The following is a 19256-nucleotide window of genomic DNA, read 5'->3' as shown; positions in this document are numbered from 1 at the left end:
GGTTTCAGACACCCCTTTTGGTTTTACACCTTCCTAGTTCAAAACAGATTTCCTAAGGGGTTTAAAATATATTGTTTAAGTATAAGTTTAATTCCTTATACTTAAGATATATTTTAATATATGTGATGAGTCTTTTGAGATAGGTTCTAGACCTCTATGGACTAAGATGAAGATTCTAGGAAATTTAAGGGCTTTAGGATTTCAGACTTAGCCAATTTTTAGGAGTTAAGTTTTGTCTTTCAGCTTGGTTGATTTCTTATGTTTTCTCATTTATGTTTTGGTTAGTGGTGATGCTTGGAGATCTTTGGTGGTTGATTGTTGGACAGTCTTCTATTGTGATCTTTATGATCTGTGTATGTTTTTGTCATGTGCACTTACATTTGTTAAAAAAAAATTATCTTGCTTGTATTTCATCCTCGTTTCCAAGGATCTCCGAGTGGGGCATTACATAATGTCATAAGTAACAGTGCCATGAAAGAATAAAAACATAATGAAATGTACAAAGTCAATTCCCATTAATAGTTAAAGTAGAATATTTAAATATTTATATCACCTGTCATGAGTTCCATTAAAAAATTTACTCAAATCTCCTCTATAATTGCCACTAGAGATATGTTATTATCAATTAAAAGTAGGATGTATATAATAGTGGAATAAACATTTCACTATCTTCACTTTTTCTTTGGCTATATATAAACCTCCTAAACATTATTACATATAAGGCTTAGTCTTGCAACTATTATGGATTTGAAAGAAAACCAGACATGAAATATAAGAAGATGAGTATTGAAGCACAACTTGTTGAAAATATAAACATATGAATTAAAGAAAAATAAATTTTAAAAAAATGCTAATAATTTTTTAAAGAATATTTATAATTCCAAATCATATTGTCTCGATAGGACTAGGCTAGGGTAATGTAGTTAATGGATAAACACTCTTAGATATCCCCTCCTACACAAGTAATCCCCACTCCACTAGGAATAACTTTTCCCATATCCTAACCTACCTATTAAGGCTTTCTCATGAACTAGAAACTCCAGTCTGGCCTCCTAATTGGTTCAAAAGTTCTTACAAGGGTTGGAGGATCTTCCTAGGGCATCTTGGACTCCTTTCCATCCATTTACCATACTTAATTCATTAGGTTCCTATGTGATCCCTTGAAACTATTGAAAATCTCATGTTAGGACTATTAGCCCTCACTTAGCCCTCCTAACTAAATAATTTGGGTTTTGTGCAAAACTTTCCTCAAGAATTCTCCAAAATAACTCCAGATGTTGATACCCTTTTCTAATACCCTCAAGATTCTTGAGATTTTAGGTTCCCAACTCCTACCTAATGCCCTAACCCTATTTTTAAGGGTTTGCTAAGGTTTAGTGACCTTTTAGACCAATCAGTAGTAAAAACACCCTTCCTCCTTTCCTAGGGATCTTGGAGACTTTTCCTTCCAAATGTAGTAGCTTCACTCATGTCTTTACCATGTCATAACACCCTTCCAATCCAATTGGCTCTTCCCTTGCAAGATTCACTCTTTCCTTGGCTCAATTTCTAGTTGAATACCTCATAGTCTCGCCTAGGGCTTCCAAGGAATTGGTTTGGCCCTTCATTTTAGACTCCATAATTTTTCCCACATACTCTATAGGATGTCTACTAGCATTCCTCAAGGTTTCATGAGGTTTTAACCATGGGGAACGTCCATAGATGTATTTTTGTCCAGTCCGCCCAATGCAAGCCAACAAGCAAACTATTTCCAAAAAATTTTATTGTGCACTCAAAATAAATTACTTAGTTCTCCTAACAAAAATAAAAATAATATAATAAAAATATAGAAACTAGATCCAATAGCAAAAACACAAAGTCAATCCTATTGGAATCAAAAATCTCAGTTTCTCATTCAACTATGATAGATTTCTTCAACTGTTGTGTGCATCCATATGTCCCCAAAAACTCCAACCATACAAAAATTCTTTAGAGGGCCTTACGTACCAATTCTACAACTAACTAAACCAACATTTACTCTTTGCTAACCTCTTAACAACTTCTAACCAATTTTGTAACTTTTACAAGAAAAATTGCCCTTTTTGCAACTTGGACCTAGCAGGCATAAACCTTATGACTTCAAAACAACTATGGAAGGTATTTAGGTCATATCTATACCATCTTCATGCCTATCTACCCTTATTTACCTATTTAGCCCTCTAAAACCACAATTTGCACCTTTCTCCTAATTGACAACCAATGCAACATTGCACCTAATTTGCTCACATCCTGCATACATTAATGTTTCTTGTTTCAAATACATAATTCATGAATCACTCATGAATCCTTATTCACAACTACTAGGTCTATGCCCTATCTAGACTCCTAGATCCTTATTTTCTTCTCAAAGACCTAATCTAGGTGCTCCTACACCATACTCCCCAAATGAGCTAAAAAGTCCTTCTAGGACTTTAAGGGGGAAAGAAAGAAAGTTCAATGCTCTTCTTCTTGAAATCTCCTTTTACAACCCAAGTAGCAACATTGAAAGTAGTGGAGATCCCCATATCTACTGGTAGAGCAACTTGGTAGGCATTGGCCCCATATTTGGCTAGAATTTTGCATGACCCCACCTTCCTCATTTGAAGTTTATGTGATTCTCCTTTGGACAATATATTCTTATTGAGATGGACCATAACATAATCCCCAACTTGAAACTACACCTCTCTTCTTGGCATCTTCCCTTTGCTTCATGGTTGTTGTATTCTTCTTTAAGCTTTGTTTGACTATGTCATGGACCTCTTTCATTGAAAGAGCAAACTCTTCAACCACTGCACTGACCTTTGCACCTGTCTTCATATGCCTGAGCTCAAGAATGCCTCTAGGATGCACTCCATATACCACTTCAAATGGATTCTTCTCAGTGGATCTAGTGATAGCATCATTGTAAGCATACTCTACTTGTACAATGATGTGGTTCCAAATCTAACCATACTCTATGATCAAACACCTCAAGAGGTTTCCCAAACTCTTGTTGACCACTTCTTTCTATCCATCTGTTTGAGGATGATAGGAAGATCCAAATGAGAGATTACTGCCCAATTTATGCCACATAATATTCCAAAAATGACTCATAAATTTAGTGTCCCTATAAGATACTATACTAAGAGGAAATCCATGTAAACTTACTACCTATCTGAAAAATAGATTAGCAATAGCACATGCATCATGTGTGGTCTTACATTGCACAAAATGAGCCATCTTGGTGAATCTGTCCACAATGATATAAACACTGTCATAGCCCTACTTTGTCCTAGGTAGGCCCACCATAAAATCCATTCTCAAACATTCCCAAGGCCTTTGAGGAATGGGTAATAGTTGGTATACCCCTGCATTGTTGGAAACTTCCTTGGCTTTTTGACAAACAATGCAGCACTCCACATATTTCTTCACATCCCTACTCAATGTAGGCCAGTAGTAGAACCTTTGTACCAAATCCACTATTTTATGAATGCCAAAATGTCCACTCAAAGCACCATTATGCTTCTCTTGTATGAGGTTTTCCCTAATAGATACCCTTGGAACACATAGTTGATTGCCTTTGAACAAGAGGCCCTCCTGCAAGGTTAAATCAGAGTATTCATGATGAAAATGGTTAGCACAATCCATACACACCTTATAAGCTTCAGCATAGTCTTCTCAATCCCCACACTCCTAATCTACACTTATTGTAAAGTCAACAACCTATGGCAAAGTGCATTTGCAACCCTATTTACAATGCCTTTTTTATGATTTATCGTGAAGGTATAGGCTTGAATGTACTTCACCCATTTCATGTGCTTGTGACTTAGTTTTTCTTGGGTATTGAGAAAGCTTAGGGCCTTATTATCAAAATACACCACAAATTCTTTAGGCAATAGGTAATGCCTCTATTTCCTCAAGGCTTGAACCAAGGTATACAACTCAAGATCATAGGAAGAATACTTCCTCTTGGATTCATTCAACTTTTCACTATGAAATGCAACTGGATTACCCTCCTGGATAAGTACTACTCCAATGGCAAGGTTACTAGCATCACACTGAATAGTGAATAATTTCTCAAAGCTAGGTAAGACTAAAATAGGTTGGGTGGCAATCTAATGTTTTAAATCCTCAAGGTTTCTAGTGGCTTCATCAATCCATTTAAAATTGGATGTAATCCCACATTTTATAGTCTCTAGCAATGGTGCAGAAATATGGCTAAAATTTTTTATATAGAATTGTGCTAAGCCATGGAAGCTCCTTACCTCTAATGCAGACTTGGGTGTTGGCCAACTAAGTATAGCCTCCACCTTGCTAGGATCCATCTTGAGTTTCTCCTGTGAGATGACAAAACCAATTTAGACCAACTCCTCCTTCATAATATCACACTTTTCCAAATTGATGGAGAGTTGAGCATCATATAACCTTTTCAAAATTAGACTTAAGTGCCTTAAATGTTCTTCCTTTGTACTGCTAAAAATCAAGATATCATCAAGGTAAATTACAACAAACTTACCCATGTAATCAACAAATGCTTCATTCATGAGCCTCATGAATGTGGAGGGGGCATTTGACATGCCAAAGGGCATCACTGGCCACTTATACAATCCTTCTATGGTATTAAAAGTTGTCTTCCACTCATCTCCCTCCTTAATCCTTATTTGATGATACCCACTCTTCAAGTCAATTTTGGTGAAGTACTTTGCAATGCCCAAATAGTCAAGTAGGTCTTGAAATCCTGGGATTGGGAATATGTACCTAATTGTTATCTTTTTTATTGCTCTTTAATTTGTACACACCCTCCAAATACCTTCCTTCTTTGGCACCAAGATAATTGGTACTGCACATGGGCTTACACTTTTCCTTATTAATCCATGGTCCAACAACTCTTGCACTTGCTTGGCAATCTCCTCATGTTAGCCAGGTGTCAATAGGGATACAATAGGGATGAATTCTATCTAATGGTTGATAGCTCTCTTAGGTGGCAATGTGTGCTCTCCATCACCTCTAATGTCCTCAAATTGATTCAATAGTTTCTACACTTCCTTCGGTAACTATGATCTGATTGTGCACTTTGCATTTTGGGGCTTGACAACAATGGTATACCCTATGCCTTCTCCTTCCCTCACAATGTTAAGGAACTCCTTCTCACCTACCATGAGTCCGTTAAGTTCCATCTTTGTGTTGCTCTCCCCTTCCAATAAAGATTGAATGGTGTAAGTCTCTTCACCTTTCTTAAACTTGTATACATTCTTCTTGCCATCATATTGTGCCTCCCTATCATATTTCCATTGTCTCCCTAAAGGGAGGTGGCATGCATCCATGGGCAGTATATCACAGAGCACTCTTTCCTTATACCTTCCAATATTAAAGTCTACCTACACTTTCTCTTTCACCTCTACATGTTGACCCTTATGTAGCTAGGTGACCCTATAAGGATTGTTATGAGGAAGCTTTTTAAGTTTCAACTTATCTATTGCTTCTTCAGACACTATGTTATCAATAGAATCAGAGTCAATAATAACCTTACATACCTTGTTTTGCACCTTGCATTTGACCCTAAACAGAGCTCTCCTTTGACTTGGCTCCTCCTTCATGGGCTTTCTAATGAGTGTCCTAAACATCAAATTTTCTCCTTCTTCTAAATCCAATGGGAGATCTTCTACTTTTTTACCTCCAACATCTTCTTGAGCATAAGTCACCTTTCTTTCTTCTGATGAAGAAGCCTTCTCTAGACACCTAGAAGAGGGATGTCCTAATTGGTTGCAGGTATAACACTTCATAGTGGAAAAATATGAAGGTCCCCTACCTTGACTCTTACCTCTGCCCCTAAAATTGTTATTGTCTCTGCCTCTTTGATTGAATCCTCCTTTTGGATTGTTTGAACCACTTGCTTCATTTGGCTTACTATCCCCTTGGGGTCTAGATGCTCAGCGTCTTCCACCACCAAAGTTCCCTCTTCGGTTTCTTTATTCTCTGCCTTTACCTCTGCTTCTACTGTTGAAGTCTTGTTTCTTCTTTATCTTTTCCTCAACATTAAGTGCTAACTAATAGCACTTTTGTACTGTATTAGGAGTCCACAATTTAATCTCTCTTGAATATTCCACCTTAAGCCATTAAAATACCTTTCTATCTTGATGTTTTCAGCTTCTTACACCTTGGATCTAAGGCATAGCTTTTGGAATTCTTCAATATAGGTTGCCACAACATTATCTCTTTGCTTGAGATTCTACCTATTTGTATGCATCTGCACTTCAAAGTCCTCAAGAAGGTGGGTTTGTTGGATTTTTCTTACCATACTCTTCCAATTAGCATAGGGTTTGTTACCTTCTTTCTCTCTTTAATCTTGAACAAACTTCCACCATGTGAGAGTTGCTCCTCTCATTCTTGCCTTTTCTACTTTCACTTTTTGGGTTTATGTGACATTCTCACTTTCAAAGTAATTTTCCATGCCCTACACCCATTCTAAGATGTGGTATGTATCCAACTTTCCACTAAAAAGTGGTACTCCTTCCAATTCTTTTCGATTCAATGCTTTTATGGCTCTAAGAAATGGTTCCTCTATTATGACAAGATTAGGTGTGGGTGCTTCTTCTTCATCAAACACCTATTGCTTCTACTTGCTATTTTCCTCTTGTTGATTGACCTTATTGGCCACTGCTTCAATCTTGAGAGTTGCTCTCTCAAGTATTGTTTCCAAGGTTGTTATCTTAGCCTTTAACTCCAAATTCTCCTCATCTTGTTCCCAAACCTTCTTTGCCAACTCTACATTAGTCACCATGGTGGATCTTATGGAAGTTTCTCCTTCACTATCATACATGCACTTATTTTCCCAAAATCAAATTTTCTTTGCTATCAATTTGATAGGACTAAGCTAGGGTAATGTAGTAAATGGATAAACACTCTTAGATATCCCCTCCTACACAAGTAATCCCTACTCCACTAAGAATAAATTTTCCCATATCCTAACCTACCTATTAAGGCTTGCTCATGAACTTGAAACTCCAATCTAGCCTCCTAGCAAGTTCAAATGTTCTTGCAAAGGTTGGAGGTTCATCCTAGGGTGTCTTGGACTCCTTTCCATCCATTTCCCTCACTTTATTCATTAAGTTCCTATATGATCCCTTGAAACTCTTGAAAATATCCTATTAGGAATATTAACCCTCAATTAGACCTCCTAACTTTCCTCAAGAAGTGTCCAAAAGAACTCTAGATGTTGATCCCTCACGATTCTTGAGGTTTTAGATTCTAGGCCTAACCTTATTTTTAAGGGTTTGTTAGGGTTTAGTGGCCTTTTAGACCAATCAGTAGTAAAAGCACCCTTTCTCCTTTCCTAGGGATTTTGGAGACTTTTCCTTCCAAATGTAGTAGCTCAACTCACTTCTTTACCAGGTCATAACACCCTTCAAATCCAACTAGTTTTTCCCTTGCAACATTCACTCTTTCCTTGGCTCAATTTCTAGTTGAATACTTCATGGTCTCGCCTAGTGCTTCTAAGGAATTGGCTTGGCCCTTCATTTCTGACCCAAGAATGTCAGATGAAAATGAAATTAGTATTTTTGGAATTAAAATGTTGCGTAAAATCTTCCTATTTTTGTCAAAAAACTAGGACCATATTGCTTGGAAAAACATCAAGCCTTGTTTTTTAGATCTACAAAAATCTAATTTGTAGTTGTCTATCTTCTCAATATGATACGAAATTTATTTTTTATAATCTTATCACTTACCATGAAAAATAATTAAATTGTATAGAGATATATTTTATGATTCTTTATTTATCTCCCACTTTGGTGGGAGTGTAAATTTGCATTCACAGGAGCTTTGTAAACACCAAAGTATTAAAAAGGTATGAAAAATCAAGCCCCAAGAAACTTTGGATATCAAGGTAATAACAAGATAAAATAAGAAACACAATCAACTATAAAAGAGAGAGTGTGGCTATGTTCAACTAAAAAGGTTGTGATTGTACTACAAGTTATGTAGATAATCAGTACAAGGAAAGTCAAATAGCCTAGCAAGTTGTGTTATGCTAATCAACTCATCCAAATAAATTAGTGCAAATAACTACCAAGAAAAGGCATGGTTTTCCAAATAAACTAAAAAAATGAATTATATTGTAAGCACAAAGTTTAACAAAGAGAAAAGTGTATGCCCTACACATTAAAATTGATTTGTACACCTTATTGGGGAAATTGTCGTAACATAGTGCATATGCATCCAAAAGAAAAACATGTTGCTAGAATGATATACCACCAAGAAAGGACAAAGCACCTAAAAAAAAGAAAGAACATATGAGATATACTAACTAGGGTCAATATGTATATTTTCTAACTCATGTATACCAAGTATAACACCAATGTATTTACCTCATGCGCCAAAGGTGGTGGAACTATGAGCACAATGAAAGAAGAGCACACAAGATGAATAAACAAAAGTATTTTGTCAACATTGTAGAAGTCAAAAAGAAAGATTTTGATCATTTGTATCATCCCCAAGTAGACAACACAAAAGCACATTTATGAAAATAACACATGCACAACATGACATAGATACAACATATAGAAGTCAAGGTACAAGTGAAGAAATGTCATGGAAGATCTAATCCCTTTATTACCTTGTGAAAACTAATCAAGATGGATCATCGTAAAATATCTTAACATAAGACAAAGACATTTAAAGAAGCACATCAAAGGGGAGACACATTACATGCAAGAAAACACACAAAAGAATGTATTGCACAAGTGAATCTTATCAAGTACTTCATCTACCTCCCAATCTTTCTTAAGATTATTTAGGTATGTTGGAAAAGATGCAAGAGAAGCAACATGAAGCATGGTAGATGGAGCTACTATGAGTTACAAACAAGTTCGTGCTCTAATGATGAGTCACTTTGTTTGTCATTGGGAGCTAGGACTAATGCCTATAAATATTGAAGAAAGCTCATGATTATTTTCAATAACTTACATTCTATCATAATTTCTAGAATCAACATTTTCAGCAACAATATTATTGGCAATTAGCTTGTCCATACATATGATCATCCAAATTAATCATTTTGTTTAATGCAACTTTAGCTTTTTAAGGTAATAATCTTCCCTTTGCCTAGTAAAATGTTGGTCAAATGAAATCAAGTAAACCTTTTGTATCATAGCAGAGGAAATGATTTTGGAAGAAATTTCATGTTCCTTTTTGTGGTGTTTTCTTTGACAATCTCTCAAACCATGATTTTATTTGGTTCAAATATATATTTACAACATCAAGATCACTCAAAATATGCTCCTTTTCTTCCTTTATATGAGAAGGAACAAAAGAAACCTCACTAGGTTGATAGATGCAAGAAGTTGAGTGTTTGTAATTTTATATATATAGTATGTGTTGGAAGGAGTATGGGTCTAGGATGAGGAAGTTGCATATTCTAAGGTTTATTCAAGGTTGATATCCTTTCATGTTCAAATTTTTATGTGATACAAAAATAGTATATTCTCACAACTTCAAAGGATAAATTTTTTTAGGCCAAAGTAAGTCAAAGATAAAGTTTGCACATCTTGCTAATGGCTTACAATACACCCATTCTGAGGGAACTTCAAACACTTATCAATTGAAGAAGATATAACTTTCATAGAATTGAGCCAAGGATGTTCCAATTTCACACAACATTGGTTAGGAATAATAGTATAGTTAACATCCTAGCACTTAGTACCTACATCAATGAGAAAAGTGGTGGAACCTATAGTAGGATAGAAAAACCATCATACACCTTAATCATAATACCATGTTTTTCTTATATATATCTTGATGTAAATATTGTTTAAAGATATGTTCTTCAATAATAACATTCATCATACAAACTAGATCAATGAGCACTATGTGCGAGAGTTTTACTTTAATTTTTGTAGTAATGTATAGGGGTCCATTGAGTGCCCCAATAGTTTCCTTTGAATTAAAGGTAATGCAAAGTTTAGTCTTATCTTTAGGTTGTTCAATAAGGCTCACAACATTGTTTGCCTCGTTACACATATTGTTAGAGTAAAGTGTTAATTTAATTTCATTTATTAAATTACCTTTACTCCCTTCTTAAGATTTCTCTTTATTCACTTGCATTTCCATTTAATAATTAAATAGCAATTATTAAATGTCATTTACCTCTTAGAGTTTCCCTTTTAGGTTTTATGATCTCCTACTATAAGGATTGATCAATTGTAAATTTCATTCATCTTTTCAATCTGATAATATATTTTTTAATATTCTCAAACCAAAACCCTTGTCTCTTCTTTTTCTTTTCTTCTCTATGATAGTTTCTTGCATGCAGGTGTTCTTCAAGTTTTGTGGGTTTGTATTGCTCAAATCCTTCATGGTACCAGAGCCTGACCTGTTGTAGTTTGTTCAATTTTTTAAGAAAGCAGGAATGAGGGTTTGTTGGAACAAATTTGGTTGTTTTTAGGAAGTTTTGTGAAAATAGGGGGTCCTTGAATTTTAGATCACTTTGAGGCCAAATAGACTTCATGGTTGGATTCAGAAGATGTCATAAACCCCATTTTAATATAAAATATGTCAATTTTGGACAACGTTAACAAGGGAGGAAAAATAAAATTACATACAAGGGTCGTATGGCCTTTGCAATGCACTTTGAGACACAAAAATACATAAATCACAAAAATTCAAAACTCACAATTTTTTAACCTTGATGGTATTATTAATTCTATTGCATTTTATGAACCGCCAACGGTCTGGGTTAACCACCGGTGGTCACTGTTCACCACTCGTGGTCACATCCGCCCTGCTGCTGCTACACCACCACACTGCCTTCGTCGTGCCACTTAGTTGCCACCCATGAACCACCGTAGCCAATTGTGTCGCTTGACCTCCTCTCCCACTCTTCTTGACTGCTAGCCCATAATCATGTGGGGGACCAAGGGCCAGAGTTTAGCCCTTTCCAAAAAAAAATTTGCTATGGAGGCCTTGTTGGATTTTTGGTTATATCTTGAGCATACGGGCGCATTTTTTGGATCTGAAAGATGTGCTAAAAAGCTGATTCTGAGAAAAACATGATGATGAAGGTATTCTTAATATTTTTTTTTCTAGTTTCATACATTTTTTTTGCTCAAAGTCAGATGATGTCTTCTATCTACTAGGGGGGCATAACTTGCTCATTTTAGCTCCATTTTCTGATTTGAAAGAAGCACTGGAAAGCTCTTCTCGAGAACTATTTAGATTCTCTATTATCATCATAATTATTTCTCAAAGGTACATTTGATTCTTAAATTAAAGATTGTTTCCTCTTTTCTTATTTATGCATTCCTTCTAGCAGTTGGGGTTCAATTTTTTGCATTATGAGGGGTGTTTTGGACTATCATTTCTATTATTTACATCAATAAACCAAAACTTTTTCAAAAAAAAATCCAACACCTTCAAAAAAAATAGCCGAGACCTCTTCTTGTCTAGAACTTCTGACGCCTCATAACTCTCACAAATGGAAGTCCCTTACAACATGACTTCTTTGGTCAAAAGGGTTGTGATCTTGTTTAGATGTAGTGCAAGCAGAGGCCTTTTGGGGTTATCCAGCACAAGAACAAGACTGATGAGGAAATAGGGTTGATTTCTTTATAGGTATCCAACAGTCTACAGTTTCATCTTGATGGGTGCAATACCCTTCTAGCTATGTGGACCAAGCTTGACGACTTGTTTGGTACAACAAATGAGTTTAGGGCACTTCAGATTAAGGAAGAGCTTACCTCTCTTATACTAGATTCTTTTCCTTCCATTGAGAACTTCTTGATGAAGTTCAAACAACAAAGGTCTTTATTGCAACGTTGTGGGAAAATCAAGACTAACACTGAGTGCATTACTTGATTCTTTCAAAGCTTTGTGGAAACTTTTAGATTTTTGCTTCTACCTTCTATTCCACCAAGGATGCTTTGGGTACTAAATTTACCATGCCATCCTTTTAGGTTTCTTATGATCATTGGACTCGAGAGAATGCTAAGCTCTCTTAGTTGGATTCTCTCATAGGCTCATAGACTTATGCATTGGCAGCTCGGCCATCTTCTGGGGAAACGGAGAAGAAACAAAAGTCACATCCTACAGAGTCTCAGATTGATTCTAGCCCTCACATCACATCAGGCCCACCTCCTCCTAAGGAAGATAAATCAAATTGAAATAGACTAAAGTATGCTTATTGTAATAAGCTCAATCATGATGAGTCACATTGTTGTGAGAAGAAATTAGATGGTTATGCCAAACAAATTTTAGATTTGACAACTCTCCTTCAGAAGAGAAACTTTGATATTCCTTCTACTTCTCATAGATCTTCTTCATCATCATCATTTCAGTCAGATGGTAAAGACATAGGAAAGGGTCATGCACTATGTCCAACTATTACTCCACACTCTTCTAGATGGTTATTGGATTCAAGTGGTTCACACCATAAGGCATCTTCTCAAGATTTTTTTCTCTTCTTTTGAGGCTTCTCCTACTCCACACATTTTGATGGGGAACAACACTATTATGAATGTATTTGGAAAAGGTTCTATTGACATTAACGATGGTACATTTCATGATGTACTATGTGTTCCATCTTTGTCCTCTAACTTTCTCTATTTACTAGGTTACACGCAATGGAACAGGGAAGACAGTTGAGTTTGCACAAGATTCAGTGCACATTAGAGATAGTGAGACAAGTAATATTGTTGCTACAGGGATTATTGATCATTCTTTCCGCTTGTACTCTTTCTCTTATTTTGGATCACCATCTCCACTATCGAAGACTCACTCTCCTTCACGAGAGACTATTAAGGTAAAGTCAGGTCACTTGGACTTATGTCCTGTTCCTAAGACCAATGTTGTGACTTCTACACCTCCACCTCCTATTCAGATTCCATCTATTGCACATGATTACTCTTCAACATTTCCTACCATTACGACTCTAGTCATCAAGCCACCTACTACAGTTGTTGAGGATATATCAAAGAAAACTCATCTCCTCTTAGATGACAGATTCAACACACCTGTTATCCCACCTCTATTGGAGATTCCATTTTAGGATTCTCATGCATTCTCCTTTAAGCATCAGCTAGCACTTCTAGCTTCACCTTACATTTAGGGGTTTCATCCTTGTCGTCCACTGCCTTTTTTTCTTTCATAGTGGAGCCACATTGGTTTGTTCATCGATGCAAGAGTTCTACCATTCTGGGGGGAGGGGCTATGGAGTCTCAAGCCTCTATCATGGGGATTTCATTGTAATTATGATTTTGAGAGAGACTCTTGAGACATATCATTTGTACTTTTTCTTTCTATCTCTTTTTCAAGTAGGGTTTTTCACACGTGGTTTTCCCTATTTCTTCGTTTCTTAGAGATTTGGTTGTGATTGGGTACCTCATCATGCCTTGTTGTCACGACCCAAGTTTTCTTTTAGCATTGTTGTTTACTTTCTTTTTCATGCATTGTTTGTAGCTACATTGTTGCTCATTGGTTATTAAATTACCTTTACTCCCTTATTAAGATTTCCCTTCATGCACTTGCATTTCCATTTAATAATTAAATAGTAATTATTGCATGTCATTTACCTATTAGGGTTTCCCCTTTAGCTTTATGATCTCCTATAAGGATTGATCAATTGTAAATTTCATTCATCTTTTCAATCTGATAATATATTTTCCATATTCTCAAAGAAAAACCCTTGCCTCTTCTTTGTTTTTACTTCTTTGTGACAGGTTCTTGGATGCAGGTGTTCTTCGGGTTTTGTGGATTTGTATTACTCAAAATCCTTCACATATCATTATATTTTATGTTATTGAGTTGATTAGACTCAACAATAATGGTAAATGAGAAGGCAAGGATTACTAAATATTTGAAGGTTTTGATTAGGGTGCACTATGAATTTGTTTCCTTTATCATTCACACCCTCCATAGTCATAGTGTTGGAATCAATAAGGTCTTGGAGAATATATTTTAATCTAAAACACTTCTTAATATCTACAACTGATTTAACAATGATATTGACATAAAGCTTTGTAGAGCTTGGAAATACCTATAGGTTCGATGGGAGGTAGGTTTATCACATTAGCATTATGCAATTTAGGCATGACACATTTTTTTCATGAGCCTATAATCACTTGAGAAATCACTACACAAGGCTTGGAATGTTTTCACATGAGTTAAGGGGTCACCTTTTTCATTGTATAACTCCAATTTAGGAATATATATGTATTAAGGGATAACAACATGGACGAGATCTTGGGAACATGGGTTGGCTATACGACATGTGGGAATATTGAACTTTGATTGGGCTTTGGAAGCCAAATATTGTCGTAAGGATGACAAGCTTTGAGCAAAGTTGTTGATAGTGGCTTCAAAGGATAAATTAGACTTGACATGCTTGATTGTGGAAGTTCAACATTTTAATAATTTGGTAGAGCATTGGAGTAAGCAAATGGAACATTATGGTAAGTGGATAACAAAGATGTGAAGGAAAAAAAGAAAGGATACTACAAGGAGGTATATCAATGTTTTATGGATAGGAATTCCTCCACAACTAACATGTGTTTAACTAACATTTTGTGTAGAGTTAGCCAAGATAGGAGATGTATATGTAGACATTAGGTGATGATGTAGGTATAGGAATGGAATGCTCATAAGCGTAACATTAGTATCAATAGTATGAGCAATGCAACACAACAATCCATACCATTTGCATTGTTTTGAATCATTTTGCGACATAATTTAAATGCACTTGAAAGTGTAGCCAAAATAAAATGGTTTAGTTTGCATTCCTATGTCATTTATCATTTATTTTGTAGAAACCAAATTTTGGAGAGTAGATTTTGTCTCTTAAGGCTCCCATTTTGAGTTTTTGTTGACAATCAAAGGTGCCTATGGATTCTAGACTTTCATATGTGGTACAAATTGTACCTTCTTACTCATCAACTATCAAGCTATGTTATATAACTACCACTTCAAGCACTTGCTAATGTAATCCTCCATATTTTATGATTGTTGTAAAAGAATTTTAAATTGCATTTCCTTCTATTTTTTATACAAAAGCTACCATTTACATATGTTTACTCTCTTTCATAGGTTCGCATGTAAGGTACATGAGAATAAACCCCCATAATGATATTTTTGTAGGTTCCATTACTTTATATGTGTTCCTTTTCTAGATACATTTATTATTGCATTCATATTCATGAGTGTTACATACTTTGACAAGCATGATCGTGCTAGGATTGAAATGCACCTAAATGTAGGGTCAATTAGTGGTAAAACTTGCATTCATTTTCTCATTATATTTTAGTTTATTTCAAGGAAAGAACAAGTTTTGTGCAAAAAAAAGCCCTTTTTCCCACATTCCTATGCATATATCCCTTTTTCCATGCTCTTCACCTATCCATTTAAACACATTCCAATACATATATCCTTACATCATCCATACGTTCACTTGTCCCAACATGTTCATGAAATCCACATTCTATTTCTACACATATTCCTATGTATCCATTAGCCAATTTCGCATGATTTTTTCTATGTTCTAAGTCATTTCTAAAATTGCAAATTAAAACTTTTCAAATTGAAATTTCAAACTCAAAATCTTGACCATTCCTTTGCCAATAATTGAATAAACAAATTTCTGTAATTCCATAAAAGATATTGGTATTCAATTAAATTCATTTCAAGTATAATTTATCTTATCATTCTAAAGAACTAAATATTTCAATTTGAAACACTAAAAATAACTTAAATATATGATCTTCAATCTTTTACACAATTAAGAACTGTTTTACAAGAACATATCCCTTATCAACATGACAATCACCCTAAAGTAGTTTAAATGTTCTTGACCTCCATATTAGTGAAAGAAAACCAGTTAAATCACAAAGCATGGATCCAACCTAAAAGATCATTTCCACTAGACCCCCAAGAACTTTTTAAATTTCATTATCAAGAAACATAGGTTTTGAACATTTAAAAAAAAATTATTCTTCAATTAAATCCAATTATGTTTATTATTTGAATATTTTCATTGGTTTTAATATTTCATTTAAGAAAACACATGCCCACACCTTAATAAATCTGAGTTATCAGTACTAATCATTGTATTGATTGAGGATAGATCGCCGATACAAATGTTTATTTTCCTTTGAAATTGTTTACGATCACAATCAACGAGATTTTTTAACTGATTTTCAAAAAAAATCTAAATACTTTGATTGTCAAAATCATAAACAAACAAAATTATCTTTAGAATCTAAAAAGGCAAAGCTATTCCAAACCACATTGAACAAATTCATTGCTCACCATCCACGAACGGTTTTGAAGAAATAGATTATCATTCTTTAACCTTGCTAAGGCCATTTGTATTCGTTTTTATTTTTATCCCCGTTTATTAGTAGTTATTACATTACTAATATTTTTCTCATAATTTTTTTTTATAAAATAAATTCTAAAATATACTCCAGAGAACAAACTAAGACATTCGAACTGACACTGAGCAGAACCAAATGTGCATAGAAATGATCTTCTCAGGAAGTTCTACAAACTGATAGATGGCGCGAACCAAGTTGAACTATAGTATACTTGTATTATATAAAATAGCATACAAATGAGTGACCCTTTATTTGATGTAGGACAGGAAAGCTCGCAAGACAAATGTTATCTCACAAAGGCTGCCACAAGAAATGCCTTGCAATGTTTTCATGGGTTCAAGGGATGATTTTTGATCTGAACAGAGCCAATGATTCTAGTTGGGACAGAAGGTGAAAAGGGGCGAAAAGCTGCGGTGATTTTCTATACATTAACCATCCTTCCTCGCACTTACAAATGCTTACTCAGCTTTTTAAGTTACCGAAATGACAACTTATAGAATATAGTCATCAAAGTGATTTTAACCAACACAATAAAGCCCGCCACAAATGTAAATACTTGAATATGCCCACACAGGTTTTCAAGACATAAACCTATAAGAAGCCATCAAAGAAATAAAATCGTTGACTGCTCATGTTGAGTCCTGAGTCCTCTACTGTAATGAACACAAATCATGCCTTCACATAATCACTATTTGTAGAATCCCATATCACAGTTCCATCACACAAACATATTTTCTTGTAATTTTCACCCACACCTGCACTCCGGGCTATCACAGCTGCTGCTATCCCAGTCTTTGATTTGTCCTCCCCTTCATATAACACCACTGCTCGACCAATCAAATCTCCAACTTTAAGCATATTCTTGACCCCAGCAAAATTAGCTTCCCCATTATCATCAACAAGAAGCGTCCCCAAGTCACCTAAAGCCTGCATTAACAGAGGAGATATTTAGATTGGTAAATCAATCAATTATAACCCATCTAAATGTAGATAAATGATTAACATTGATGGTCCTGTGAAGATTTTATTTAAAGCGTCAATTGAAAAATTAAGTGCACATGCTTAAGCCGCACAGTTCATTCAAATTTGAGATGCAAGCATTTTGACCAATTAGAATGCTGCGCAACAACGAAAGTAAAGACACTCATATTCATCTTCCCTCTTCAATCATAAATCATGAAGTATAAGTCTCAAGTATGTTCAGCACTTAAAAGAAAACGATTTTTATATTATCAATTGAAAAGAAATCCTCCAAATGGACGCTTACCTTGTTCACCTAAAATCAGAGATTGGACAATTCAAGAACACAAGGATTGAATAGATTTTAAACATAGCACAGACGCTTGGTAAATAATTTGAAAGAAATGATACAAAACGACAGTTATCAACTTCAAATAGATCTGAAATACAAAGTTTGCAAATTTGGAATAAGTAATTTAATCTAATTCAGCAAATATGACAAAATCATTCAATAGTAATTAAATGCAGGATAGCCTTAATAAACTCTATTTAATCATAATGAATAACAAATTTTGAATTTACTATAACACAATAGAAAAATCAGCAATATGAAAGTAGGAGAATAACCATTAATTGGGACCCCCTAACTAATTATTTTTGAACATTAAAAGCAGCAAGAGGGTGCTGGCCCATGGAACAAATTACTAGCATATTAAACTACATTGATAACATTAGCACACTTTCAGCACAAATAGCAACCCAAAGAACAAATTACTAGCATATTAAACTACATTGATAACATTAGCACACTTTCAGCACAAATAGCAACCCAAAGTTTGCCTCTATCAATAAGAAAAAATGTAGAGTTCATAGTTAAAGCATGCATAAAAGGGTCTTTCAGCATAAAATAAACATAGTATCTATGCCACACAGGGCGGGTAATTAAAAGCAGTCTAAAGCCATCTCGGCTATTAACCAAATAACTTAAAAAACCATAAGACTAACTATCCAAATTGCCAACCAGCCGCCTAGAGAGCAGCATGGAAATCCATTCTTCTTTTAGGAACTAGAACAGTTTTTTATAATCCTCGTCAGTCTTAGTCTTAGTCCCAGTGATCTTCTCTTGCAGCGTAAACAGCGTAACGGAGCAAACGTGCATAACCTTGATGGCAAACTTGTTAGAGTCCTCAATCCTCCTATTGAACCCACCAACCTCCTTCCTCATCTCCAGCATTTTGCCCTCCAGCTTCTCCAACTTGCCATTAAAACACCCCAACAACCCACCAACCATGGGGTCGAAATTGACCTTCTGTGCCTCCATGAAAGAAACCTGCAAAAGGGTGGAGTTGGGGGTGGGGTTAGGGATCTGGATATTCAGAGTGTTAGCAGGGGGTGAAGGAGTGGGGGGGTTGTTTTTAATGGCAGAGGGAGGGGGAGTCATGGGACTTGCTCGAGGAATGAGCGGAAGAATCCTCAATAGTTTTTGCAATGGAATTGTCAGAGTCTGTCCCTTTAGTTTTTTTCAAGGCCTGCTTGCATTTCTCTTTAGCAAGCCTATCTGACCTACGAGCTCCTGGAGTTTCTATATGTCACCCAACTCAACAATATACACCTTTTTTCTTTTTGGGAGGGACTTGGTATAATGACTGATTTTTCTCACTAGGGTCAGGTGGGGAGGACAATTCAATTTTGATCCTTTTTTTGCTAGTACCTGGCTGAGAAGGACCAACTTCATGGGATGAACTAGGGGGAGTGGCAGCATGATTCACAATGGCAATGGGCTCCACAACAGGTAGGCATAATGCACGGTGAAAATTATAGAGCCTGAACTATAGACCTTGGTGCAGAATAACATTATCCTTCACTTTGCGATTAGCTTCAATATTACTTTCAATGGAATGAAGTAGATAAAATAGAATAGAAATAATAACTTTATGGCAC

The 19256-nt window shown here is 35.4% G+C and overlaps 1 protein-coding gene across 1 annotated transcript in view; it reads right to left on the bottom strand.

Annotated features, from left to right (window-relative positions):
• Positions 1-16550: 16550 nt before the first annotated feature.
• CCS (copper chaperone for SOD1) overlaps positions 16551-19256 on the bottom strand; it is a 154101-nt gene continuing 151395 nt past the window's right edge. Inside the window, exon 6 of the mRNA XM_089830739.1 lies at positions 16551-17282. Coding sequence (XP_089686865.1) covers positions 17025-17282 — 258 coding nt within the window. The 3' untranslated portion in view covers positions 16551-17024. The remainder of the gene's footprint in view (positions 17283-19256) is intronic.

The sequence above is a fragment of the Cupressus sempervirens genome, chromosome 5 (genome assembly GCF_028749045.1).
Source record: "Cupressus sempervirens isolate cs-2001-9-10 chromosome 5, ASM2874904v1, whole genome shotgun sequence".
NCBI lineage: Eukaryota > Viridiplantae > Streptophyta > Pinopsida > Cupressales > Cupressaceae > Cupressus > Cupressus sempervirens.
Note: the sequence above shows the minus strand (reverse complement) of the source record. Positions and strands in the feature narration are given on the sequence as shown.